The sequence below is a fragment of the Oryza glaberrima genome, chromosome 7, assembly GCF_000147395.1.
Source record: "Oryza glaberrima chromosome 7, OglaRS2, whole genome shotgun sequence".
NCBI lineage: Eukaryota > Viridiplantae > Streptophyta > Magnoliopsida > Poales > Poaceae > Oryza > Oryza glaberrima.
This window is the reverse complement of record NC_068332.1, coordinates 17,171,243-17,198,800: the sequence shown is the minus strand read 5'-3', so window position 1 is coordinate 17,198,800 and position 27,558 is coordinate 17,171,243. Positions and strand designations below refer to the sequence as shown.

The 27,558-nt window shown below is 40.1% G+C and overlaps 3 protein-coding genes across 3 annotated transcripts; 2 read left to right on the top strand and 1 right to left on the bottom strand.

Moving 5' to 3' along the window:
• The first annotated feature begins 2,113 nt into the window (after positions 1 to 2,113).
• Positions 2,114 to 7,669, top strand: LOC127779493 (SH3 domain-containing protein 3). Its single transcript, XM_052306285.1, has 10 exons — positions 2,114 to 2,492; positions 3,480 to 3,602; positions 3,857 to 3,926; positions 4,632 to 4,780; positions 5,982 to 6,083; positions 6,200 to 6,397; positions 6,488 to 6,550; positions 6,630 to 6,719; positions 6,801 to 6,875; positions 7,253 to 7,669. The coding sequence occupies exons 1-10, from the start codon at positions 2,433 to 2,435 to the stop codon at positions 7,367 to 7,369; spliced, it is 1,047 nt and encodes a 348-aa protein (XP_052162245.1). The 5' UTR covers positions 2,114 to 2,432; the 3' UTR covers positions 7,370 to 7,669.
• Positions 7,670 to 8,343: 674 nt separating this feature from the next.
• On the bottom strand, positions 8,344 to 12,931 carry LOC127779492 (protein FLX-like 1). Its single transcript, XM_052306284.1, has 5 exons — positions 12,332 to 12,931; positions 9,459 to 9,691; positions 8,920 to 9,074; positions 8,631 to 8,707; positions 8,344 to 8,555 (listed from the first exon to the last, which is right to left on the bottom strand). The coding sequence occupies exons 1-5, from the start codon at positions 12,827 to 12,829 to the stop codon at positions 8,448 to 8,450; spliced, it is 1,071 nt and encodes a 356-aa protein (XP_052162244.1). The 5' UTR covers positions 12,830 to 12,931; the 3' UTR covers positions 8,344 to 8,447.
• A 5,708-nt stretch (positions 12,932 to 18,639) lies between these two features.
• On the top strand, positions 18,640 to 26,789 carry LOC127779386 (pre-mRNA-splicing factor ATP-dependent RNA helicase DEAH7). The gene is made up of 16 exons (XM_052306125.1): positions 18,640 to 18,802; positions 18,897 to 19,017; positions 19,242 to 19,457; positions 19,537 to 19,607; positions 19,721 to 19,985; positions 20,077 to 20,256; positions 20,351 to 20,481; positions 21,288 to 21,385; positions 21,739 to 21,844; positions 22,436 to 22,613; positions 23,230 to 23,459; positions 23,540 to 23,719; positions 24,069 to 24,317; positions 24,606 to 24,667; positions 24,762 to 24,914; positions 25,003 to 26,789. The coding sequence occupies exons 1-16, from the start codon at positions 18,797 to 18,799 to the stop codon at positions 26,597 to 26,599; spliced, it is 3,843 nt and encodes a 1,280-aa protein (XP_052162085.1). The 5' UTR covers positions 18,640 to 18,796; the 3' UTR covers positions 26,600 to 26,789.
• The last annotated feature ends 769 nt before the right edge of the window (positions 26,790 to 27,558 follow it).

The following is a 27,558-nucleotide window of genomic DNA, read 5'->3' as shown; positions in this document are numbered from 1 at the left end:
ATACACAGTGAAACATTATAAGTACACTAGGTGGAACATTTTTCGGTGAAACAAAAAATGAAACGAATTCCCTTAATAGGAGGTTTCCAAAATATGTGGGTTTTTTTATTGCAATGAAATATTTCAGTTCACTGCAACATTAGATCTATACATAGTGGAACATTGTGAGTGCACTAGGTGAAACATTTTTTGTGGAACAAAAAATAAACCAAATTCTCTTAATATAGGGTTTCCAAAATATGTGGGTGATTTATTGCAACGGCGCGTTCCACTGCAACATTTGATCCATACACAGTGAAACATCATGAGTACACTAGCTGAAACATTATAAAACTATTGGTTGAAACATCAAAAGAGACCACATGCAACATTAAAAAAATCAGTAAAAAAATTAAAATATTTTTTTGTCGAAATATAATTATGTGTGGTCTTGTTGTAAAGATTTAATTGTAACGAATTTAGTGGTGCAATCAGATCGTAGATTAGATAAATAGTTTACGATAAAAAATATTTTGAAGAAATAAGAAAAGAAAAGATTCTTTGCATGCTGGCATGCTGCAGTGGCAGACAATGTCCGATTTTTCTCCACCCCGCTGGTTGTCCGAGGGTGAGCATTTTCGTGACGACTTCATTGCGGTTTGACCGGCTTTGATCTATTTGACCGACACATCTCCATCAAGTTTGAGGGTTTTTTTAATTTCGGAAAAAAGAATTTGGTTTTTGGTGTTTCTACCAAGGCTGCCTTGATATTTTATGTTCAATCCTACAATGTGAGAGTTAGGTTTACTCATTTACATATGCTCTAAGATAAAATATACATATTAATAAATATATATAAATTAGATAACACACGTTTTATCGTGTGGTTGAAAAATCCGGATTTTAAAAATAAAATAGTTGCAGTCTTCGAAAGCCTAGAGAAGTGTATTCTAAAAATTTAAATTTCAAACTGCGATAAAAAAATATTTTTAAAAATTTAAATTTCACATTGGGATAAAAAAATTAAGAGTAAATTGTATTGGTGGTACATAAACTTATTAGGTAGGTGCAATTTAGTACATGAACTTGCAAAATGCTCGTTTTGATACACAAACTTATCTGATCCGTGCGAACTAGGTCCAAAATAGCTTGGCAAGGTTAATTTTACATAGCTGATGTTGATTAGGATGTGGCATGGATACATATAGTGAGTATACATAAAACATGCAATATTTATAAATTTGTTCTCTACTTTATTTTGAATTTTGTTTGTTTCTAATCCTTGTATCATTGCTCGGTTTTTTTATATCTTTCTTTACATCACTATATCTCATTCTATCTTTTTTATTGAACATGTGTATGTCTAAGTAGCAACCTTCTCATACACTTCATCTGTTTCACAGTGTAAGTCATTCTAGCATTTATATCTGTCTAAATTCATTAACATCAATATGAATGTGGAAAATGCTAGAATGACTTGCATTGCGAAATGGAGGGAGTATATGTTTACGTAGTATCCTAATTAGCACATAAATCAACAAAATTAGTTATGTAATGTCCTTTTGACCTTAGTTTGCACATGCAAGATAACTTTATGTACCAAAACGAGCATTTTACAAGTTCATACACTAGATTACACTTACCTAACACGTTCGTGTACCGCTGATGCAATTTACTTAAAAATTAAAGTACTAGTAGCACCTTTTCAAATAATTTTTGTAAATATTTTCTTTATTTTCAATAACTTTGTACTACTAGTATATCTGTAAATGGTTTAGTACTACTCCCTCCGTTTCAGGTTATAAGACGTTTTAACTTTGTTCAAAGTCAAACTACTCTAAATTTGAGGAAAAAAATAATATTTATAATATCATCATAGTTTCATTAAATCTATAATTGAATAAATTTTTATAATATATTAGTCTTGGGTTAAAAATATGAGTACTACTTTTTGTACAAAATTAGTTAAACTTAGAGTAGTATGACTTTCACTAAAATCATCAAAAACGTGTTAAAACCTGGAATGGAGGGAGTATTAAAATTTGTTTTCTTTCTAGTTCTACCAAAAAGAAAAAAGAAAAATTGTTTGGTTGGTGGCCATCCCATCCACCCATCCGGGCAGGCTCCGGCCCAACTGCTCCTCTCTCTCGCATCGGGGTCGCTCCCTCTCTCGGCTCTCGCGCTCGCTCTCTGTCTGTCTCTGCTCTCGCTCCGCCGCCCCGCCTCCTCCGTTCGCCGAGCGCCCGCCGCGTCGCCGGCCGCCACACGGCCAACCTCTTCCTTCCTCGCCGCCCCCTCGCGCTTCCAGTTCCTCCTCCTCCTCCGTTTCTAACTAGCGAGGATTAGGGTTAGCCCTACTACCTTCGCGCTCTTCCCCCAACCCCCGCTTCGCTTCTTCCTCGTCTCGGTCGCAGCACGACGTCCGCTTCAGTGAGGGAAGGGGAGGGAGAGGGATGGATGTGCTGAGGAAACAGGCGAGCAAGTTCAAGGAGCAGGTCGCCAAGCAGCAGCAGGTTCGGATCCCAGATCTGGGGCCCTTCAGTCTCAGTGTTTGTTAGGGGGAAGGAATGGTTAATTTTGTAGCGGGTGCGATTTCTCCGTTTCCGTTTTGGATTTAGTCGGAGGGTTCTGCGCCATGAGAAAACCAAATAGAAATGGCGACGAGATGGCTCGCTGTTGCAGGAATTTATTGTCCCTGGGATATCAGATTTAAGCTGTGAATTACTATTCTTGTATCGCCTGAGCTGTTCTCTGGGTGGTGGTTGAAATGTGAAACTAAGAGCTATTTTTTATCCTTTTTAGATATAGTTTCCCGTTCTGTTTGCCAGCTGTTAGATTGTTACTGATTTTAGATTAAATATATTTTCCACCAGAGTGTAACCATTAAGATAAAGTATCACAAACTACAGATTTAATAGCAACATTGTCACAAAACTACAAGTTTAGCACCAGTATAATCACAAAACTACAACATTTTATAGCTTGAAGATAACATTAGTGTTAAGGGTTTAAACTCTAAAATCTGTAGTTTTATGATACTTGGTATTAAATCTGTAGTTATGTGAAAAATTTGGTGTTAAATCTGTATTTTTGCGATGTTTTGGTCAAAGTATATGTAGTTTTGTGGAATTTACTCTTAATACAGGAGTAATTTTGTAATGAGGGGCAACATATGCTTGTATACATTAACATTATGTGTAATTTTAGTTTTTATCCAAGTTACTCAGTCTGTCGGTCGGGTATGTTCGCGATTCTTACAAATGGAAGACATCACGTACGTTAACCTTCCTTTATTAGGCTCGGTCGCCCAATTGACAATTTGATACAATTGTCATAGTGCAATTATATCCATGGGAAGCTTTAATTTGGCTTAGTTGTCACTTATAAAACCATGCCGCTCTCTGTAAATGACTAAATATTTTCTTCTTGGAAGTGTCTGCTAGTGCTTCATGTGCTATATTCATGGTCAAGTCTTCTTTGCTTACATGTTTACATTTCAGGCTGTGATAAAGCAGTTCAGTACTACGGGCTATGAACATTCAGACGCTGTTGTAATTGATGAAGTTGAATTACAGAGACATCAACAGCTTGAGAAATTGTACACTTCTACTCGTTCTGGAAGGGTAAGGAAGGAGAATTGCAGATAGCATAAAATACATACCTATGTAATATGATCAGCTGGCAGCAAATTAATCTTGCATTTATGTTATTGATATATTGCTGGTGTATTTCATTTGACATGTCTGATTTATTCAGTTCATTACACAATGTTTTTAAGACATTAATACAGAAGAGAATATTTGCATGATTACGTGAAATACTTCCCAAGAATTCCATTTTCAGTTATTAAACTCAATGCGTGCATATATGCTAACAGGATTTCCAAAAGGACATTGTTCGAGCGGCTGAAGGTTTGGTTTCTATTGGAATCAGGCATGTTGAAGTGGGTATGTGGTTCATGCCTTCCATCCTCTGTTAGCTTATTATGGCATGTTTGGATTTGCATGCTTTTCCATCATTTTTATGCTTGAATGGTGGGAATATTAATGAGGATCAGATGATAGAACCTCTCTACCTTCCAGAATATGAGGTGTTTAATTTGAGGGATGAGCTGGCTGTAAAATCACCTGATCCAAACTTCTAAACTTCACCTTCTTTGTCTGAGAGCATGATTTATCATGTTTCATGTGGCCAGAACACCAATGGGAAAACGAGGAATGACAATGCCCACAAAAACCATGTGATGACATCATAATAGGAGTAGGACGTGCTCATCATGAATGGTGCTATCTTTAGCTAAATGTACTAGAATGGAAACATCGATTATCGGATCCTGCTAACTTGATAATATTTATTACCACTTTTTGATTGGGCTGCCAGTAAATGTTGTGAAGGGGCTTTTGGGAATTGAGAAATATTCTCTCAACTTGCAAAATCAGAGGATGAATATGTGACAAAAGAATATGACTATCAAATAAAAATTTGAATTTCTTGAGCCTGAGACCTTTTTTGTGAAGACAAGGCAATGGTTAAAAATGTATGCAAGGAATCCTTTTTCAAAAAGAATAGCATTGCATGATCTGCTCGAATCCCCCCAAATTCAACATCTTACGAGTGATACCGGTATACATTTTTCTTTCTTTTGGTCACAGGAACAAAATTTTCAGAGGATTGTTATAGATATGGAGGTGAAAGTAGTGCTAGTGATGAAGCCCTTGCAAAAGCAGCATCTCTGTATGGAGGTGCTCTAAGAAATGTTGAGAAAGAGTACGAAGAATTTAATAGAATTTTATCTTCTCAGGTAACTTTTTTGGATGTTAATTAGTACTGTTCTCTCACAGACAAATTTTGCTGGCTTGTGCACAGTAATGTTTATTTCTCTGTACCCTTCATTTATGTTGTCAATCGGTGGTTTTTCTTAGTATGTACATATATATGGTATTTTGAACCCTTCTTTTGTTATTCTTGTATGCCTCAATAGATAGGTGTATCTCTCCGGTAGCTGTACGAGGAGCTACTAGTCTACAAAAAGAGCCTTGCTACTACCAGTGTTCTAAAAGTCGGTGCTAGGCACAGGGTAGCTGCCTCAATTTGGCATTTGATGGTGCATTATGCTGCTGCCCAGCCTTGAGGGCTCTAGTATTTTTATATTGATGTTCTAGTATCTTTCTTGTATGTCATATGCTTGCTAATTGGTTGGAAGCCGCTAGTCAACTTGGTTCTAGGAGCTGCCTAGACTGCATATTGGTGCCCCTATTCACTAGGCACTTGCTCTTCCAACCATCTGGCGCCTAGCGACTTTTTGGGCCATAGCAAGAAATAACTGTCCTTTTTTTGTTATATCACCAACATAATGCAGTCAGCCTAGCACTCAATCACTTAGGCTGGAGTAGAGAGAATGTACTGGAATTTGCAATGAAATGTTTATGTGCTGAGAAGTGCACATGCATACTCAAGCCTAGATATGTATATACTGATGGATCTCATCCAGTTCATATCTTTACATTGGAGTATATCCTAAAAGTGTACTGATGGAAGGGACCACTAGAGATCTCATTTACAGTCCAGCATATTGAATATGCTGGAAGTCCTTTAGGCTGATGATTGTGGAATCCGAATTTTTATGCTGGTTCATCCTATTCAATAATTGGAAACTTGTCGGTGCATTAAAACCAAGCAGTAATGATGTCTCACCGGCTGGTCCCAATTTTTTCCCTGTCTTCTCTCTTAGACACAATTTTCTAGGTCTATTGATCTAAGCCTGGAAATAAAACACCATACAACATTTTCCCTTTACCTTTTGGTGCACGTGATTTATATAGTTGTCATGCAAGCGATCACCAATTCACCATTATTTTGAAGATGCAGTTTTTGTCATTCTTTTTCAGTGCATACTGGGGCTTAGCCTTCAATTTAAGATCTCTAGAGATTTAAGATCTGTAGCATTGCATTGGTCCTTCAATGTATTTTACAAATATACTTCCATTTATTTTGAATTTCAGACTATAGATCCATTGAGGGCTATGGCTGCAGGCGCTCCCCTGGAAGATGCTCGTGGTCTTGCACAACGTTATAGCCGGATGAGACATGAAGCTGAGATCCTTGTATGTATTAGCAACTTGTTCCATATTGCAAGCAAGCAATCTTACTATTGCTACTTCTATGCTTAATAGAATACTTTTCCCCATTATGTATCTTAACCCTCTTGTTTGTCATACAGTCTGCTGAAATTGCTAGAAGGAAGCAACGGGTACGAGAAGCTCCACTTGCTGAGCACACTACGAAGCTTCAACAGTCTGAATCTAAAATGATAGAGCACAAAGCAAGCATGGCTGTGTTAGGAAAGGAAGCTGCTGCTGCACTTGCCGCTGTTGAATCTCAGCAGCAAAGGATAACTCTTCAGCGCCTGGTTGGCATGGTAATGTTGCCTGCCTCTAGCATATAATTCATCTATCACCATTGAGTTGTTTCATTTGATTCTTATCCTTTGTCACTTATCCTGTTGAAGGTAGAAGCAGAAAAGTTATTTCATTTGAGGTTAGCTGCTATACTTGATGATGTTGAAGCTGAGGTAGAATTTTCACTCTGCTTATCATGTAAACTGTCAAAATCTCTTGCATTTCTGAATTTTGCATAATTCTTATTTCTAGATGTCCTCTGAAAAGCAAAAGAGAGAATCTGCACCGCCTACTATTCATTCCCATAAGCGTGCTGAGAAGGCCCAGTACTTCCTTGCTGAGGTTAACATGAGTAACTGACATTACCAAGCAATTATACCATATTTTACATGTCATGTGCATTAAACCTTCTTGTTGCTGCAGGCGGTGCATAACTTCAATGGTACCACAGAAAAGGAGTTGAGTTTAATTGTTGGTGATTATGTCGTTGTTCGTCAGGTCAGTGTCCTAATAATCATTTCATCTGCGAAGTAGTGTGATAATCAGTTTAATCACTGCCCCCATTGCCCGCAGAAAGAATCTTAAGTGATTTTCAATAGTCTCTAGACTAGATGACCAATTAGTGCCTTACTTCCTCTGGCAATGGAACCAATTAGTCTCTGGAGGCTTGTCCTGATCATGTAGTAGCTAGTGATTGACCTTCTCTCAGGAATAAATTAGCTTAGTCAATCAACGAGGGAATAACCAGATGATGTACAAAATTGGGTAGGGTTGAATCGATTGGTCCAACAAACAATGGTGCTGAATTGTCTAGTGCATTAAGACCTCAATCCAAATTTACCATCTAATTGCCTTTTCATTTGTATCTGCTCTAGATTGCTCCGAATGGTTGGGCCGAAGGAGAATGCAAGGGGGTGGCAGGATGGTTCCCGGCTGCCTACGTGGAGAGGCGTGAAAATATCCCGCCAAACAAAGTCTTTCCGCAAGCATAAACCGCCAAATGCTAGTTGAAAATCTAGATTTGCGCTGCTAAAATCTGTAATTTGGTTTGGGACTGCCATGATTTTTGGTCCTTTTGGAGTTGTTTAGGCCGTATGACTGGTATGTTCTTTGTTCTACCTTGTACATGTTTTAGTAACTTGTGATCAGTATACATGTTTTCCTGGCAGCAGATTAGACAGTAGACTAAAAGCTTTGGCCATTCATGATGATGCCTTTCGAATGTAAAGTTATTTATGTACCAAATTCTTTCGCTAATGATGTGCTTATTGATTGATGATTCCCTTCCGTAACGTATTTGTGTGCTTTCTCTAATGATGTGCTTATTGATTGATGATTCTGTTCCATAACGTCTTTGTGTGCTTTCCTGTTGAATGCATAAGTAGCGTCATTGTCTGCTCAGAATTCAAAATGCTTATTTGGCCCACAAGATTAGTTGTCGAATTTGACGTATGGTCACAATGATGAAGAATAAAACACCGCGTTGTTTAATGGGATAATTCACAAGTTTAACTCTCATTTTTTCCTCCTGTGAAACCTTATTGTTTGCACAAATCTTCACAATTCCTCCAATTCCTGCAGCGTGACTGTTCCTGTACAGGAATTCCGACATCACAATTCATCCATTATGTTTCTCAACGAATCTCGCCCGCACTCGTCCATAGATCGATCGAAAGAGATTGCTGCGCCAGAAATGGATGCCTCTAGCGTGGAAAATGCACATCGACGCAAATCTGCAGTCTCCATCAGCATCATGGGATTTGACAGATCTGACCCATCGTAGAACGACAAATCTGGATAGAACTTTTGTCTAGATTTGTTGTATTAGGATAGATCACGTCCTAGGTTGCGACAAATCTGGATAGAACTTTTGTCTAGATTTGTTGTATTAGGATAGATCACGTCCTAGGTTGCAACATTTTGAAACGGAGGTAATACATGTACAGCACAACTCACAGTAGAGTATACTAGTAAGTAATACATTCATGATTCACCATTGCATGAAAGCTGTTAGGTTTGTCCCAGAAAAGTATGCTTTTGTAATTTGCTGAACACACCTGAAAAAAAAAATCATCTCCGTCCAGTAGCTCTCTGCATGTCATAGGCACCCCAGGGAGCGTGCGTTGAACCAGGCCCAAACTGGGAGCCGGAATCAGCAGTGTTTGCCTGGGGATGTGGCTTCAAAAGTAGCAAGAAATGAGGATGAAAGAATATGCAAATAGGTATTGCGGAAACAAAGAATAAGAGACATACTTGATTTATGTTGTATCCAGCATTATAAGGATTTGCGGCATATGCGGCCTTAGGATTCCCATAGCCTCCGACGTACACTGCAGGATGGGAGCACCATGTCATGATGAAGTTATATTCCAGATGTGCAACACGGAAAGAGATTTAAACTACATGGTCAACCTTACAAATTATGCCCTTTGGTGGACATGATCTGATTTCAAAACATTAAGTATCCCTGCATAACACGGATGGTCCCGAACCACTAAAAAGAGTACTAGAGAAAAATAAGCATCCAGAGTTTGTTAAGTACCTTGATTGCCTCCAGACACAGCAGCTCGTGACCTCTTCTCGGCCTCAGCTCGAAGCTTCTCCACTTCAGAAGCCACTGATATCAATTTCTTCTGCATCTCTTGTCCCTGCTCATAGCTCTCGGCATATCCTTTCTTCTCAACCTCAATGCCAGATCTGCAGGTCAAATAATACAACCATATAAGGTTGAAAAACATAAGGTTATTCTTGGAATTTCACTCTCTCTACTACTCCAGGGGTAACTGGAATTCATTTTGGACAAAAAAAAAAAGAGCTCATTCCATTTCAAATTTTAATTATAATAGATCGTAACTTGACCAGACAAACCAAAAGAGTTCATAGAACCAAGAGAATGGCAAAACAAAACAGCGATGGATTGTTTTCTCACAAGTGCAAAGGAGATAGCTAAGATGATTCAGTGGGAAATAGATAACACCAACAAATTTGCATATACAGATTATATTTTTGCAAAAAGACTAAAAATACACATCGCTCTCTTTCAGAACACTGAAAGTGCATATGAAATTAACAAGGCTCTACCTCAAATGTTGTGTTTCATGCCTTATCTCCTGGATCTCAGCTTTTAACGCAGCCACCTGCTGCAGGTCCACTGCTGATCGAGCCAAGTCCTGGGTGAACCCCTGGACCTGACCCATGAGTTCCTGCCTTGCTGCACCCAACTTCTGAATGTCGAGGTGAACCTGTGCAAGCTCTGCCCTCATTTCCTCTACTGCTCGCAGCTCTGCCTCCATCTTCATTGACCTCTCATAGACCTATTAAAATTATTTCTGATGTTACAATCCAAAAAGGCACAAGTCAATTTTACTTGGCATGGGCAGAACTAACCTACTAGCTCACTAAGTCAGATAGCTTTGGGTTAAAGAGACATAAGCTTGACATGACCACATTTGAAAATATTACCAAACAATGCAGTTTCTCTTCAACTGAAAATTTCAATGAACCTTTCTCACTCAGATATGCAGCTTTGAACCTATACTCAACACAAAATATGCATTTAAGTATGATGTATTTAAAGGCAGTGGATTAAGATGATATGTGGAAATAATTGGGGAAAATAGAAGGAAATAAGATATTAAGAACAGATCAGTTAAGATTTTTTTTTGGGAGAAAGAATTACATATGCCATTGTACGACCAGAAGTTTCAAACATCATATCAAGCAGTGTGAAAATACTTACACAGCTCCAATAAACAGAGTTTTCGTATAACATGTGTTTGGTTTGAGGGCGAGGTGAGATGGGTTAGGTCCATCCCTGTCATTTATTTTCTGTTTGGTTTGAGGGATGGGAATGAACCCTATTTTTTTGTTTGGTTTGAGGGATAAAAAGGGATGGAATGGTCCTATCACCTGTTTGGATGGAGGGATGGAGGGATGGAGTTGGGATAGTTGGATAGAGATACCTCCTCACATTGAGTTAGTGAGGTTACCTCTCACACCGAGCTTTTTTTTTTTCTAACAAAAATGCCCTCTTTTGTGATGTCAATCCACCGTCACATATTTTCACAACTATATATCATGTTGAATATACTGGTAGAGCTGCTAGAGCTATTAATTTGCATATACGTAGATGTCTTTCTCTTTGGTGATGTCTATCCACTATCAGAAATCGAAAATCACGAATCAAGCATCACAGCCAAGCTAGCTCTGCTCCTCAGCTCCAGAATTCAGCTCGTAGCAGTTGACGAGAGAGGATGCGAGGACAAGCAGCAGCAACGAGCAAGAGGATGCGAGAAGGGAGGATGAAGGAGCCGCAGCCGTCACTGACTCTTGTGCACGTGGCCGCCGGCAGCTCGCCCACACGCATGATGGAGGGAGGAAGGAGCCATGGCCGTTGCTGACTTGCGTGCACGCGGCAGCCACCGGCTCGGCCACACGCAGGATGGAGGAGGGAGGAGGAAGGAGTGGCGGCCGTTGCTGACGGCGCGCACGCTACCATCGCCACTCTCGCTCCTGTTGCATCGCTCTCACTGGGTGGGTAAAAACAGGGAAAAAATAGACTCTGGCTGGGAAGGATAAGGTCACCGTATGGATGGAGGTATGTGTGGGTCACGTGACGTGCGCGGGTGAAGTGGATAGGCGCGGTCCGGCCATTTCTGGCGGACCGTCTCATCCCAAATATTGATGGAATATTCCTTTTTGGTTTCATCCCGTTCCACCTAGTCCTTCAACCAAACACCTACAAAAATGGGTTGGCCCCCTCCCAACCCACCAAAATCCCTCCAACTAAACACATGCATAGAGAAAATTCTGGATTTATAGGGAGAACGCTCTGTGCTGTTTAAATCCACTCATTAATTATGATATGCAAATTTCAGTGTATCACTAAGAAAATCTAGAACTTAGCCATGACATGTTGCATATTTGTCAAATATTAAAATGAACATTTTCCCTTGTGGACAAATGTTGTGCAAACTTGGCATCCGAAGGGGAAAGTTATTGTGCTTGGCATCGAAAAGGCATAAACATGCGCCTTGTCTACTCTAGCTTGCTGCCATCTCCACTCTATTCTTAGTTTCTCACTCGTCATTATCTCCCTCCCTGCCGCATTTCCATTGCTTACCAATCTTGCAAGAGGGAGAAGAATAAGATGACTTCAAATGAAGTGAGCAGTTCACGGTTCACCTTGTATGTGAATAAAATCCATACCCAGGATTCATGAATGTGGATATTCGCACATCTTATGGAGTTACGGGCATTGCACTTCTAAGTGCTGACCTTCAGCTCCGTGCATTATCAGCATAGGGGGAGACGGATGGAAACAACACTAAGGTGGATGAAGACTACCAAAACAAGAATATGATGGATTGTAGTGGTTCTGCTTGCAAGACTACCAAAACAAGAATACGATGGATTGTAGTGGCTCTGCTTGCAAGCCCAGCCCTTAACCCTACCGTACCTACACTGCCCTCTTTCCAATTTTCTTCTCACTGAATCCCTCACCTTTGCAAACAAAGGCACAATGCAAGGCAAATACAGTATACCACTGGCTCCGACTATCATGCAGTATTTCCCAACGCAAAATTTAGAGGGTTCCAAAATAGACAACATAAGTTCTTATGCTAACATAATCGCTTCAAACAGACCCGCATTATCATGCACCTAGTATTTCACAAAGCAAAATTTAGAGGGTTCCAAAATAGACGACATTGGTTATTATGCTTGCATAATCACTTCAAACAGACCCACCGCAATAAAATTTTAGCGCAATTGAGTCAGGAAGTCAAAGTTGGAACTAAATTTGCAAGAGGAATTTATAGTTTTGCCGAACTAAACAGACCAAATATATGCAATGGATAAGCATCAGGATTCTGTGCTATAGATCGATTCTTCTCATAAGGATTTAGTGGGAAAAAAAACAGAGACAAAATCAGCGCATCAGAAAAGCATCGCACCTCGCGAAGACGGAGTTCGCCTTCCTCCTGGGCAGCGGCAAGGCCGCGAGCGGTGCGGCCGAGCTCGTGCCGCACGGCGGAGACCTCCTGCACGAGCGCCACGTGCGTCGCGGCCAGCCGCTGGTTCTGGCCGAGCAGCACGTGCGCCTCCTCGATCTCCGCGCCGAGCCGCTCCTCCAGCGCCGCCACGACGTGCGGCGCCGGGGGGGGCCCGGCGCCGCCGCCGTGGCCCGCGAACACGTGGTGGCGCGGCGGCTCGCCGAATTCGTCGAGGTGGTGGTGGTGGTGCGGGGGCGGCAGGTGGTGCGGCTCGCGGAAGTCGTCGAGGCGGTGGTGCGGGGGGAGCAGCGGCGGCTCCCGGAAGTCGTCGAGGTGATGAGGCGGCGGGAGGCGGTGGTGGTGGAGCGAGGGAGGAGGCGGGTGGTGGCCCCTGCCCACGCCCCCGCCGCCGCCGCGAGGGAAGGATGGGGGCGGCGGGTTACGGTGGCGGCCGGCCATGGGAGTCGCCGGAACCCTAGGTCAGAGCTCGGGCGACCGACGGGAGGAGATTTTGCGCGAATAACCTCGAGTTTCCGAAGAATGGGAGCAGGTGTTCCCTCGCCTTGACTTGCTTTCCATGCGCGATAGCACTTTGGAACAAACGAAATATCAATTCTACATTAATTTCTAAGGAGTTTTAAGATGAGTATTTGAACTAATCTTAGTTTAGCTCAATAATATCATATACTCCCTCTATTCTTTTTTTATCGACGTATTCAAAAAAATGAATTATGTGCTATTGATTGTCACTAAATATACCCTATTCGATTGAAATGTAGTGGTTCGTTATGTTTTTCACGTGGGATTACTGCGCTTGCATGTTAAGATGGCTATATATTGGTTCACATGCAACGGCTTTAAATGACTTGTACATAAAAATTACTTCTCAACAAAAATTGGCATATCAACTGGTAGGCGGGGCCAACAGCCATGTGGAGCACGAGGTATCCGTTGTTAACAAAAAGCCATGCAAATAGTGTTGGTACTAGTGCATAGATGAAACAAGTTTGCTCATCGAAGTTATAGTTATCTTTCTCATTTACTACAAATTGCTTGCAATATTGAAAGTCAAAATAAGGAGGACATAAGAAAGCAATAATCTTTGCTTATCCTATCTTACCGCGAGATATGTGGATGAATGTATGTTATACATTATAGAAAATGTTAGATGCATATGTCTAAATAATATGAAAATAATGTGGAGATAATGATATGACATTGCTTACGTATTGAGTTCTAAAAATACAATAAAATTGTAAATGATATGTCATGTTTGAATGATATTTAAAATACTCTAGATAATAATTGCTAGTGGGTGATGATATGGCACAGTTGCATGTGATCTAAAACATTTTAGATAATAATTGCTAGTGGGTGATGATGTGGTACACTTGCATATTGAGCTTTAGTAGTTAGTGTGCATTAACTTTATAGTAAGACTAGATGAAACCCCGCGCATTGTTGCGGGAGTTTTTGTATGATATTAGAAGAAATAATAGCTACACTTGTATAATTTTCAGTTTTAATCAACTATTGAAAAAAGCTACAAATAATTAAGATGGTGGGGTTTATAACAATTTATATCATATTGGATTGATCGTTGAAAAGTAAAATAAAGGTGGTTTGATATTGCTGCGGAAATACATGAGATACTTTCTGTTGTAGTATTCTAAGACTAATCTTTGTGTATAGATAACTGATGGAAATGCCTAGTAAATTGAAATTGTATTTGCTCAAAAGGAATCGGGTGGGTCTACTGCATATATCTGCATTTAGATTAAACCAATATGTGACCAATTTTCATTTCCATATCGAACCAATAACCTCTCAAATGGCGTTGGTTCTGTTCAGTTACATGTATGTGATTATTAAAAAATCTAGAAGAATTAATAGAGACTTAGAAGGAGAATAAATGGCAGTAACCATGGCCCATGGCCTCTAATCATAAACACACTGCTCAACATCTCACCCATACATGCTTGCGTTACATGCATTCTAAATTAACTCATGCATAAACGCACTGCTCAACATCTCACCCGGGGACCTTCTTATCCACCGGTTCATATGCGATCTCATCCACCGATCGAACGGCTAAGAATTAGCGATGACGTGGAATACTGAGGTTTCAGCTTTGGGTCTTAACTTTATAGAAAAAATGGATATGGGTGATGATCTGGCACACTTGCATATTAAGCTTTATGAGTTAGCAGATATCAACTTTATACTAAGGTAGGATATGACGATCAAAATGAGCACTTTTCACCAAAACATGAAAGCCCAATATTTTTTTTTTGGTGGATGCCTTGCCAACTATGGCTGTGTTCGGCATCCTTTTTCCCAATCGGAACGGTACACACGAAAAACGGAGCGTTTCATTAGCGCGTGATTAGTTAAGTATTAGCTATTTTTTTTCAAAAATGGATTAATTTGATTTTTTAAATAACTCTTGTATAGAAACTTTTTGCAAAAACACACAGTTTAGCAGTTTAAAAAGTGTGCGCGTGGAAAACGAGGGAGAGGGGTTGGGAAAAAGAGGTGCCGAACACAGTCTATATTTATCTCCTCAAATTTTCTATGTATACTCATTTATCTTGTCAAGTTCACTTGTTGCTTTAGGCACCCTCATCATTTTTCCTTCTATATATGACTTGTTTCAGATTGCCGTATTTGAAAATTTTCATTGATCATTTATCTTGTTTGTTGGTTGTTTTATTAAACATAGTATTGTCACAATCATTGTCAGATATCCAATCATCGGACTAATTATCAAGAAACTTAAAGCACCCTACCCCACTTCAATGACCAAGATATTCAAGGGCTTAACATTTGAGCGGGACATGTCATTTTACTACCTTTGTCAAAAGCTCGTATATGTCCTGTTATATCATTGAGGAAGAGAAGTAGACTCAGTGGATCCAAAGCACCGACACAAGCATGATCCCATGAGGCACGGGATATATTGAGATTAATGCCATAGATATAATGGATGAAGAAATGGTGGCTCTACCCTTAGTTCGCATTCAAAGATTATCAAATATGGTTAATTAGATATATGACATTACAAATTTTTTAATTTTGAAATTTACCACTACTATTCATATATTTAGAACTATGCTATTGGTATTTGTCTGAAATTGTAATGGTGCCATTGACATACATATTTTACATATATGTGACGGAAATACCCTCATCTTCAACCTCTCTCCTCAGTCTCAGACTCTCAGTTGCCTCGGTAGAGCAGGAGCAGCAGGAGCTCTTTCTCACTCACTCTCTAATTAATCCTTTTGTGGGTTAATTAGATATATGCTGCCGGTGGAGCTTGGTGTGGTGCCTCTCACCAGCATCTGGGGCTAGTCTCGTCGGCGTCGCCAAGGCGCGGCAGACAACGGGCAGGTAGGAGGAGGCGGTGGTGGCGTTGCAGTAGACGGCGGCAGTGGTCGTCCACCACCACGTCGCCACGGCCATGGTCCCGCCAGTGGCGCGAGGACGAATGGAAGACGGCAGGACGCTGGCGACACGAGGATGAGCAGACGAAGCCGGCGACACGAGGTGGACGAGCGGACGCCAGCTCAAGATTCGGCGGAGCTCGGAGCGGACGAGGCTCCGGCCAGCTCTCGGTGGATTCGGCGCCCCCTCTCTCGCTTTATCTGGATCTGGGCGAAGCCACTTGCGGCGGAGCTCGGGCCAGGATGCACCACTGCTCCGGCTAGACGGCGTCGGTGGATCCGTGACAGGGAGGCTCGGGCGTAGCTGCGCACGACCGGTGGCGGAGCTCCATCGTGGCCGGCCTCATCAACTTCAAAAGTTCTTCCCCGGCGCCGTCTCCCGGCGGCGGGCAGCCGCGCAATACCTCTCCGCCGCCGGATTCCTGGTCATCGTCTCACCGCGCGGAGGGGTCGCATGGTGTCGCCGGGGACTACGTCACTGCGAGGCAGCACTCCGCCGGAGGTGGGGAAGAAGGCTTCGGCTGGTGTTACACAGAAAGGAGAGATGGAGGAGGAAGACGGGGGCAATTATGTCCAATACGGCTAAAATACGTAGACTAGTGGCAGGTTTCAACTTACATGCAAATTGTAGTGGCACTGATCCAAATACACAAATTATAATGGCATATCTCAAAACACATCAAATTTATAATGGCATGTATCCAATTAACCTAAAAAATATCAATCTTCTATACAATCCTCTGAGGATGTAGTTAGTCATGAAATGTTTTCCTAGTACCGTGCTAGAATAAGAATGGATTAAGATATGCAATATAAGGTATTTTAGGACCCATAAACCTTTTGTACTTGGCCACCCTCTGGTTGATGTTAGCCAATTATGTTGAACAACCATAATCTTCTCATTTGTGTTATCCCCACCCATCTAAAGTTGTTTGATTAGTAAATCAAGGAACAATTATGTCAAACAAACATCAATTCACTATTCTATAAAGTAGAAAGTAAATATTATATATTTTCTGAGTTTTTAATAAATACCGTTCTTTCCATCCTAAAATGTAACAATTTTTAGTTATGAATGCATGCAAGAGTTTCTGGGACAGAGAGACACATAGAGCAATGCGTTCTATATTACATGTAGTTTGTGCAGCGTTCTTTCCATGACTTTAGAGAGAGATTTGTAGCGCACGTGAAACGAGAAAACTCATTAGCATGTGATTATTAAGTATTAACTATTATAAAAATTTAAAAATAGATTTATTTGATTTTTTTAAACAACTTATATAAACTTTTATTATAAAATATACACCATTTAACAGTTTGAACAACGTGTTAACGAAAAATGAGTAAGTTGAAGTTTGGAGTTGAAGAAAATAACTGGGCCTAAGACTATAATACAATCCTTACTCAACATTCAATATTTGTTCCAAAAAGGACAAAAATATCCGAAATGGTTTTAGTATTTATCTCATCGTCATGCTTCAAATGTTACTTTTTATACGTTAAATTAATAAAAGGAAGGAAAGCCAAGAGTAAATTCTTTATTTTTCGTGGAAGTTGACTTAGTCCCTTATTTTCTCTCGGAAACTCTCTTTCCCTTTATTGTGACATCACCCTTCATTTTTAACTATTCTTCTTTATTTGCCCAAAGAACCATAAAAGTATTTTTTTTTGCCCTTGGTAGTTCACAAGAGGTGCTCTCTCATGGCAAATATTTTGTTATCACTTACAAAATTCATAATTATGATGCTTGATGAAGAGTGTAATTGAACTGGTAATGATGCACCAACTAATTATTATGATCTCAAGAATTTCTTAACACCTTTTTCATTATTACCCTTTTTATTCCCATCTGGTATGAGGGTACCACACATTCCAAATAAATTCATAATCTGCCCTTTTTTTTAAAAAAATTCTCATTAATGAAACTAAAACTGTATGTTCATAATTTTATTCATCAATATGTGTTGTTTGGATGACACATGTTAATTAAAGAAAATAACACTATTACGATTTTTTTTAAATTTACATATATGCAACGAATAAAAGATATACTTATGATACCATATCCCAATTTTATTTTTTTTCCGTTTAAAGAAAATAATTTATTAGATTCTACTATTCATGCAGGGGTAAGATGGGCATTTTTTGAAAAATTTAAATGAAGAACCACTCAAGGGCAAATAAAAAAAGTTGAGAAAAAAGAGACAATAAAAGGGGAGCCAATTTTATGAGGGCCAAATATACTATTATAAAAATTAAAGATGTTTTTGCCGGTATTTTAGTACGTCATCCGTGTATGAGTCGGTTTTTAAGTATGTTTACTTTTGGAATACATATCCATATTTGAGTCGGTTTTTAAGATCGTTCACTTTTGGTAATACAGAAGGAATCGTATAAGAAATATGTTTAAAAAAACTCGTATGCTAACATAAGACGATCGGATTCCTAACTGCAGCTCATGATTTTCTAAAAATATATATATCCAAGCGAACTCCCACACTAAATTTCATCTTAACTAAACCATATAATAAGATTAAAATAGACTTTACCCGTTGTAACACACGGACATTTTTTCTAGTAGAGAATACATTCAATAATTTAGAAGGGCAAATAAATAATTATCTCGGAATCCAAGATTATGTTTAACCGTTACCACCATTTACTTTGCACTAGAGTACAAAATTCTCTAACCGACCTAGTAAAAACACAGCTTGTAATAACATCAAACCTACAGGGTCCCAAGTGGAAAACTCCCGTTGGGATTTTTACATCCCAACCCCTCCCGCTACCAACAAATCCCAAATCCCCCACGCCCTCACCTCACCTCTCCAGATTCGGAGGGGCCAAAATCAAAATCCACCCGCCGACCTCTTCCCCTCCCCCCCTCTCTTTCCCTCTCGCCGCCGCCGCCGCCGATTCCCAGTCGAACCGGCGCCGCCCGGTGCTCGGAGGCCGCCCTCCGCTCCGCCCGCCGGCGACCATGGAGGTGAGTAATCTGTTTCGAGCGCGTTGGGGTTTTGGGGTAGTCAGCGAGCTTTTGGTCTCACGCCGAGATGGCGCTTCCTCTCTCTTTGTTCCAGGGGGACATGGACGCGACGATGACAACCCTGGGGCCGGAGGACGACACGGGCGCGCAGGGGCTGATCCTGCCGAGCAGGGATAGGGTCATGTACCGGCCGCCGCCGGGGAAGTCCGCCCTAGGTATGGTGGTGCTTGGTTTTACTTCTGCTTCTGTATTTGACGAGACTTCAGGAAATTTTGATTTTAAGTGAATTTCTAGAGTTGCTAGGGAGTTCGATTTCCGCGAGCGAGATTAGTGTGTAAAACTTGATGAGCAGATCCCAATTTGAATTTGACTCAGAAATCGTCGAGGCCTGCAAAATCTAGAGCTCGGGTGAGCTGATTCTGAGATGTGGTTTTTGCAGGTTTGGACCTCCTCGCGCACAGGAAACGGGAAGCAGAAGGCGGCAATGCCTTCAAGCCGCCGCCTCAGAAGGTAGTGGCAGCTGCTACTTCAATCGATGAAGATGAGAAGCCGGGACCTGCGGAGAGTGATGAGAAGAGCCTGAGCAGTGGCCATCGTGGCAGTGTTTCTCGCCGCTATCGAGGAGCCAACTCTGATGAGAGAACCTCTTTCAAAGGTCCTATATATATACACTCTTGTATGTTACAAATGCAAATGATTGTCCATTGTAACTAAAGCGTTATCGCCATTTTCAGAACCTACCATCACTGATGAGGATGGAAGGGGTCCTTCACCCAGTCACCGAGATGGATCTTATCGACAAGATGTTAGTGATTACTTGTGTCCCATATTACTTTGGGAACTTCATAAAGAATCTGGCTGTTTTATTTTCTCTTCACCTTACTAACCAAGTCTGTCTCTGTTCATGTTGTTTTACAGACCCACAAATCTAGAAGTTCTCAAGGTTCCCATTCTCGTAGCACTCCTCGTAGATATGATGACTATGAGGATAGGGGATCCCGTGATAAACATGGAGAACGGGAAAGATCTGCATCCATTGGCTATAGTAGCAGTGGAAGGTGGGGACACCATGATGATAGAGAATCGCATAATAGGCGTGATGAACGTGAGAGATCTACATCCGTTGACTACATGAACAAACGAAGTCGGCATGAGCATAGCTCAAGAAGCTCAAGAACACCTGGTATCATGTTTGTTATCTTATTCTTTTCATGCTTAGGCTAATTGGCTTGTCACTTGCTGATAAAATTGTGGCTGTGATTGCAAATTGTTAGCAAGATCTGATTGGGACAGTGGCCGATGGGAATGGGAAGATACACCTCGTCGGGAGTACCGTGATGATCGCTCAAATTCCCATAGACAACATCCTTCACCATCTCCTATGCTTGCAGCTGCATCCCCTGATGCACGCTTAGTGTCTCCTTGGCTAGGTGGGAATACGCCACGTTATGCAGGTAACAAAAGCTCAGCTATTCAATGTTGTTTGCACTTTTCTTCTTTAATTTAAATCAAATAAATCATACTTCTATTGTTGTTTTGAATATCCAGCATCCCCATGGGATAACGTATCTCCATCACCTGCACCAATTCGCGCTTCTGGTTCATCAAAAGGGTCTTCTTATCCACGTTCTGGTGGAAGATCCCACCAGCTTACTTTTTCGTCTACATCTGCATCAAATGTAAGTCAGGATTCTGTTTTCACAAAACATGCCTTTATGTAGGAAAAATCAAAACATGCCTTTATACAGGAAAAATCAGGTGTTTTTTTTTTTTTTGCATTCATCTCATATGTTGCAAGTTCGGTATGATTATTTTAAGACATCCATACACCCAGGAGGTGAAGTAGAGTAGACGAAGATTGTAGTCCTATGGGCTATATACATTGTAGAGAGTTGGAAGCCCCATTCATACATTCCTAAACACTATCACATCTATTGAGTTGAGAAATTAATCCTCCTTTTAGCACGACAGTCTTTTAATGTTGAATCTCCTGGAATGCTGATTTTTAGAAGTGGTAACTCTGCTGGTAATTTAATTCAACCATTTAGACCAGTGCTCAAAACAATGATAAATGTAATGAAGCATGTATTTTGTTCACTTTTTTCTCTCTATCTGTGTTTTTAGAATAATTGTCATTGGATGTTTGATATTTATTTCTATGAACTGAACGTATGTAAAGCATTACTTAAACTATAACTGAAGTAATGTTACGAAATTACCATGTGACTGATCTAAGTTGCTTTAATTTTTCTGCCTCTTTCTGTCTGAAGAGTATTACAGTTAGGCTACTATGTAATTCATTTAATTATTTCATGTACTTTCAATCAAACAATAGACTTGATTGAGTTTATTTGGTATTTACTGACAGAAGTCTAACTAACTTTAAGTTTCATGTTGTTTGTGGATCACTTTATAGTATATTGCAAGTTCTCATTTTGTTTCTTCACTGGTCATTCTGACAATAACCTCTACCCTGTTATCTCAGGACAGGGAATCTGATAGAAGCCCCTCAGCTGCCGATGGCAACTATGAGATATCTGAAGAAATGATGCAGGAGATGGATTATAATGCTGATCGTGCATGGTACTTTTCTTTCCTCATAAAATTTCCCTGGTTTTTGTATTCAAAAGGATGATGTAGGTGTCTGATAGAAAAAAAATATATTTGCAAACCAAGTGATCAGCAAAGCCTTTCAATTGCTGCTGTTGCATTTATTGGCTCCATTTATAATAGCTAAAAATGGTAATGGCATCTGAAGTAAGTTGGCACAATGATGTTTTTCATATTTCTGTAACAAAATTCTGATTTTATGCCATAGTTCTATCCAGACATGGTAGTGTAGAGATATGAGAGTACAATGATTTTTGACATTCTCTTATCATTATACAACAACAAATTGATTACACATTCTTCTAACCTTTACAAATATACTCCAGGTATGATTGTGAAGAACACAACACCATGTTTGATGGTGATAATTCTATGTATCTTGAAGATGATAGTTCCTACAAAAAGAGGGAAGCACAATTACCAAAGCGGCTGGTAAGTTCCTTGCTTGTTTACATCTCCCATGCTTCCATGCACTTCGTGTTAGCCTTCATAAGTTCTTATTTGTTCTGAGTAATCGAGTAGAACTTATTGCAGCTACAGCCTCTATGAAACCATGAATATATCTGATTAATTAGTAAATGATAAGGTCGTGCTATTGTGGCGCTGGACTGAATGTATGGATCTGATACTTCTATCTTCTAGCAAGACTCCGCCTTTGTAAAAATGTCTTGCATTTTGTGATTTACTGTAAACATCCGATAATTTGTACTCAGACATGTAAAAGTGCACCGGTAAGAAGTAAAGTAAGGCTTGAGAATACCACCAAATTAGATGTATGTTTTTTCCTTGTTCAAGTTCCTTATGTATATTATGAAAATTGCATCATCATTAGGAAATTGTATTCATTTAACTTTTTTCAAGACTGCCAAACCCATGTGCAGCAAGACCTGCAAAAAATTGGATGGTCAAGAATTATCCACTTAGTTTTTCAGTAAATATAGTTATTTTGTAATAATTTTTCATATCTTTAACTTGTAGAGAATGTCTTGTATTCTGATTTCTTACTATTTTTATTGGGTGCAGACTCGTAAAGATGGCAGTCTGATGACCCTTGCTCAGAGCAAGAAGTTATCACAGATGACTGCTGATAATGCTCAATGGGAGGATAGACAGTTGTTGAGATCTGGAGCTGTCAGAGGAACAGAGGTGCAGACAGAATTTGATGATGAGGACGAAAGGAAAGTAATACTTCTTGTTCATGGTACGTTCTTCGAATATCGCAGCCTCTTATCGATGTTATAGTTGTTACTAAACAAGCTACGAAAATGTTTGGAAAGCATCTATCTATTTCTCATGTAATGGTGTATATGCAATTTTACTTATGAAAATAATAGACACTATTTATGTTGGTAAGGTAAGCTCGCAGTTGTATTAACTGATGAGGTCCTTGCATCTATTTATCTTATTATGCATTTACTATTACGTGCATTTGCTAGTAGATGTGGCTGCTTCATGTGATCCTTCTTGTCATCTACTCTCGGAACTTCTATGTCGCAGAAAGAATGAAACAAGCAGATATTGAATTAATAGCGGTTATGAGCTGTGAACATATGTAGGAGAGGTGTTATGTACCATTTTCAGGGCACATATTTCCACCTTTCCTGTCTATGTCAGTCTGAAACTTCTAACCTGCATTAGGAGTTATCTATGTTCTCTGTTTTCTCTGTTGTACATGCTACATTGTATCGAATTTTGAAGAGAATAGAACATTACCTAGCGTGCTGCATACTTGTTTCACAAAGTTTTTTTACTACTACTTGTTTACAATATATTGATGCTGTTGAACTTAAAAATGCTGACGGTATAATTTTTTGCAGACACAAAACCCCCATTCCTGGATGGGCGAGTTGTATTCACAAAACAAGCAGAACCTGTAATGCCACTGAAGGACCCAACCTCCGATATGGCAATAGTTGCACGCAAAGGTTCTGCTTTGGTCAGGGAAATTCGTGAAAAACAGAGCATGAATAAGTCACGCCAACGCTTTTGGGAGCTCGCTGGATCTAAGCTTGGAAATATTTTGGGTGTTGAGAAAACGGCTGAACAGGTAGATTATTTGCCATAATATATATAGTCCTAATAGTGTTTAGCTGGTACGCTTTACTTAATTTTTTTTTGAAAAATCAGGTTGATGCAGATACTGCTACTGTTGGTGACCAAGGTGAGATTGATTTTAAAGAGGAAGCAAAATTTTCACAGCACATGAAGGTAAAAGCAGAAGCTGTTAGCGACTTTGCAAAATCAAAATCTCTTTCTCAACAGAGGCAATATCTTCCGATATTTACTGTACGGGATGACTTGCTACAGGTTTGTAACTAAAGTTTATAAACTCATTTTCAGTATTTTATTTGCAGTTTTCATTTTGTTTTCCTATGCTAGTTTACAGCATTTGTTATGTTTGAGGTATGTTGCTTTTCTATAGTGTAAATTATTCAAAAACAAATCGGTAGAATATTTTGAATATGGTTTTGATGATTGTAGTACACCTATGCAGCTATCCTCAAGGAGAAAGGTCAAGATAATAATTCTTGCCCTTCAGAAAATTGTAATTAATTTGAAAATCAAGTTTCCTTTGGAAGATGTTGATTTTTAGTTTCTTTCAAAAGGATGCAGTGGTACAAGTTCTTGATTACCTTGTTTTGATTTCATTGAGCAGGTTGTGCGTGAAAATCAAGTAGTTGTGGTGGTTGGTGAAACTGGCTCTGGGAAGACTACCCAGCTGACTCAGTATCTGCATGAGGATGGATATACCACCACCGGCATTGTTGGCTGTACTCAACCTAGACGTGTGGCTGCCATGAGTGTTGCTAAAAGAGTTAGTGAAGAAATGGAGACTGAGTTGGGAGATAAAGTTGGATATGCAATTCGATTTGAGGATATGACTAGTTCCAACACTATAATAAAGGTATATTGCTTCTTGTGTTTTGATACTCCTTGGTTGATGACTTGTCTTTTCACTTGGTAGTAGGAAGTTTCCTAAAACTAGAATATGCTTAGGTTAGTAGCCTAGTTTGGGTGCAGCATTAGCTATTAGGTTGTTAGCATTATGAATTTTACATCAAATGAACACAACACACTTCATGCCAGAACAATGTTTTGCCATTTAGGAAATTAAAAAAATTGATTGATGCTTTGTTGTAGTAATGGAGATCTAACATGGTTTCTGCTTCTGTTTGGGATTTTTTTTGGGCAGTATATGACAGATGGAGTGCTGCTTCGGGAAACCTTGAAAGATGCTGACCTTGACAAATATCGGTATGCTGATAGCTCTCTTACCGTTGATAGAACTAAATACAGTATCAAAATACTGCTTCCCAAATGCTAAAGCACCTTTCCTTACTTTTTTTAGTGTTATTGTCATGGATGAAGCACATGAGAGATCACTCAATACTGATGTTTTGTTTGGCATACTGAAGAAGGTTGTTGCACGTCGACGAGATTTTAAGCTAATTGTCACATCTGCAACCCTAAATGCGGACAAATTCTCAAAATTTTTTGGAGGGTAAGATAACTTGCTCTGTTTCTTTTTCCTAGTAAGATTTGAATCCATTTTCTATTTTGCTAATCTTGTAACATTTCTTTATCCGCAGAGTGCCTGTCTTCCATATTCCTGGCAGGACATTTCCTGTAAATATCATGTTCAGCAAAACACCATGTGAAGACTATGTGGAAGCGGCAGTGAAGCAGGCTATGACAATCCACATAACCAGTGGCCCTGGGGATATACTTATATTTATGACAGGGCAAGAGGAAATTGAGGCTACCTGCTATGCGCTTGCTGAGCGCATGGAGCAGCTGATATCATCATCCACCAAGACTGTACCCAAGCTCTCCATCTTGCCCATCTACTCGCAGTTGCCTGCTGACCTGCAGGCCAAAATCTTTCAGAAGGCAGAAGAGGGCACTCGCAAATGCATTGTTGCTACCAACATTGCTGAGACCTCGCTCACTGTGGATGGTATTTTTTATGTCATTGATACTGGGTATGGAAAGATGAAGGTGTACAATCCACGGATGGGTATGGATGCTCTTCAGGTTTTTCCAGTTAGTCGAGCAGCTGCAGATCAGCGTGCAGGACGTGCAGGAAGAACTGGTCCTGGCACATGCTACAGACTGTTCACAGAATCAGCTTACCAGAATGAGATGCTACCTAACCCAGTGCCTGAGATCCAAAGGACCAATCTGGGGAATGTGGTTCTGCTACTGAAATCTCTGAAAGTCGAAAACTTGCTTGACTTTGACTTCATGGACCCACCCCCGCAGGAGAACATCCTCAACTCCATGTACCAGCTCTGGGTGTTGGGTGCCTTGAACAATGTTGGTGCTCTTACAGTAATAGGTTGGAAGATGGTTGAATTCCCGTTGGACCCAACTTTAGCAAAGATGCTTCTCATGGGAGAACAGCTGGAGTGCCTTGATGAAGTACTGACCATTGTGTCAATGCTCTCGGTGCCCTCAGTCTTCTTTCGTCCCAAAGATCGAGCAGAGGAGAGTGATGCAGCAAGGGAGAAATTTTTTGTTCCAGAATCCGATCATTTAACTCTTCTGAATGTCTACCTGCAATGGAAGTCGAACCAATATCGTGGAGACTGGTGTAATGACCACTTCCTCCATGTCAAGGGTCTCCGAAAGGCTCGAGAAGTAAGGTCACAGCTATTGGACATACTGAAAACCCTGAAGATCCCACTGACATCATGCCATATGGAATGGGATGTGGTGAGAAAAGCCATCTGCTCTGCATACTTCCATAATGCCGCGAGGTTGAAGGGTGTCGGGGAGTATGTCAACTGCCGGAACGGGATGCCATGCCACCTCCACCCCAGCAGTGCACTCTACGGCCTTGGTTACACCCCTGACTATGTTGTCTACCATGAGCTTGTCCTGACGACCAAAGAGTACATGCAGTGCGTCACCGCTGTTGACCCGCAGTGGCTGGCAGAGTTGGGCCCTATGTTCTTCTCTGTTAAGGAAACCGACACCTCGCTCCTCGACCATAAGAAGAGGCAGAAGGAGGACAAGACCGCGATGGAGGAGGAGATGGAGAAGCTGAGGCAAGAACAAGCCGAGGCGGCACGGCTTGAGAAGGAGAGGGAGCGAGAGAAGAGAGCTAAGCAGCAGCAGCAAGTTTCTATGCCGGGCTTGAAGAAAGGCTCGACATACTTGAGGCCCAAAAGGATGGGTCTATAGATGAGAAAACTTGATGAAAGTTTTCAATGTAATGTGATTTTGTTATATCGAGGGCTCTTGTACAAATACAGCTACGCTGACTCCTGAGCTATTGTAGTATGTACCATTCTGCATGTATAACACATATGGATGAATGTAACGATTACGCCACCAAAGGAAAAAGGAGGCATCCTAGCTGATTTTGGTCATTTGGCAAGTCTGCAATGCTGTAATGATCCTTGTCTTCTGTGTTGTTGAAACGAAGACTGTTATCCTTGTTTATGGTTCTTTTGCGTTGTTAAAATGAAGTATCATGCTAATATATGCTTACAGGGATATCCACCTTTCATTCTGAAGTTTACAGGAGTAACGTACTATTGTCAAAACAGCATATTCCACGGGAGAAATTCAACGCACATTATAGACCTGCTTGTTTTATATTGGCATGGTATTCAATGGTCTTGAAATTATAATGGCACGCAGCTTTAAATAGGTGAATACTAATATTATATTTTAAAACCATAAAAGTTATAATACCATTAAATCTAATTAAAAATTATATCAATAGAAAATAGACGGAAAAAAAATAAAGTAATACTATCTCCGTCCAAAAAAAAAATATAATTCTAGATTGTTAGTGTTAAGGTTTGAGAAGAAAAACTATGATGCCTCTTATTAAATAGTGTATAGGTCAGAATGGAAGGGAAGTAATGAATGGAATTATTAGTACTCTATTGGATAATTATTTGGGGATAAATTTAAATCCTAGAAATACAATTATTATGGGATAGATATTTAGTAATTTTTTTTATTAAAAGAGACAGAGATGAAAAACACGAATATTAGAATTCCAAAATTGAAATGACATTAGTACTCTATTGGATAATTATTTGGGGACATTTAAATCATAGAAATACAATTATTATGCGATAGATGTAGTAGGAATTTTATTAAAAGAGACTGAGATGAAAAATACGAAT

Bases quoted from the DNA above. Each gene is read 5' to 3' on its own strand.
- LOC127779492 (XM_052306284.1), bottom strand. From the start codon at position 12,829: ATGGCCGGCCGCCACCGTAACCCGCCGCCCCCATCCTTCCCTCGCGGC. The intron at 9,075-9,458 runs GTAGAGCCTTGT...TTTGACCTGCAG, and splicing joins CATGAAACACAACATTTGAG to ATCTGGCATTGAGGTTGAGA. The intron at 8,708-8,919 runs GTACTTAACAAA...CCCATCCTGCAG, and splicing joins TGTGTCTGGAGGCAATCAAG to TGTACGTCGGAGGCTATGGG.
- LOC127779493 (XM_052306285.1), top strand. From the start codon at position 2,433: ATGGATGTGCTGAGGAAACAGGCGAGCAAGTTCAAGGAGCAGGTCGCC. The intron at 2,493-3,479 runs GTTCGGATCCCA...TTTACATTTCAG, and splicing joins AGGTCGCCAAGCAGCAGCAG to GCTGTGATAAAGCAGTTCAG. The intron at 6,720-6,800 runs GTTAACATGAGT...TTGTTGCTGCAG, and splicing joins CCCAGTACTTCCTTGCTGAG to GCGGTGCATAACTTCAATGG.
- LOC127779386 (XM_052306125.1), top strand. The intron at 20,257-20,350 runs GTAACAAAAGCT...TTGAATATCCAG, and splicing joins GAATACGCCACGTTATGCAG to CATCCCCATGGGATAACGTA. The intron at 24,318-24,605 runs GTATATTGCTTC...TTTTTTGGGCAG, and splicing joins GTTCCAACACTATAATAAAG to TATATGACAGATGGAGTGCT.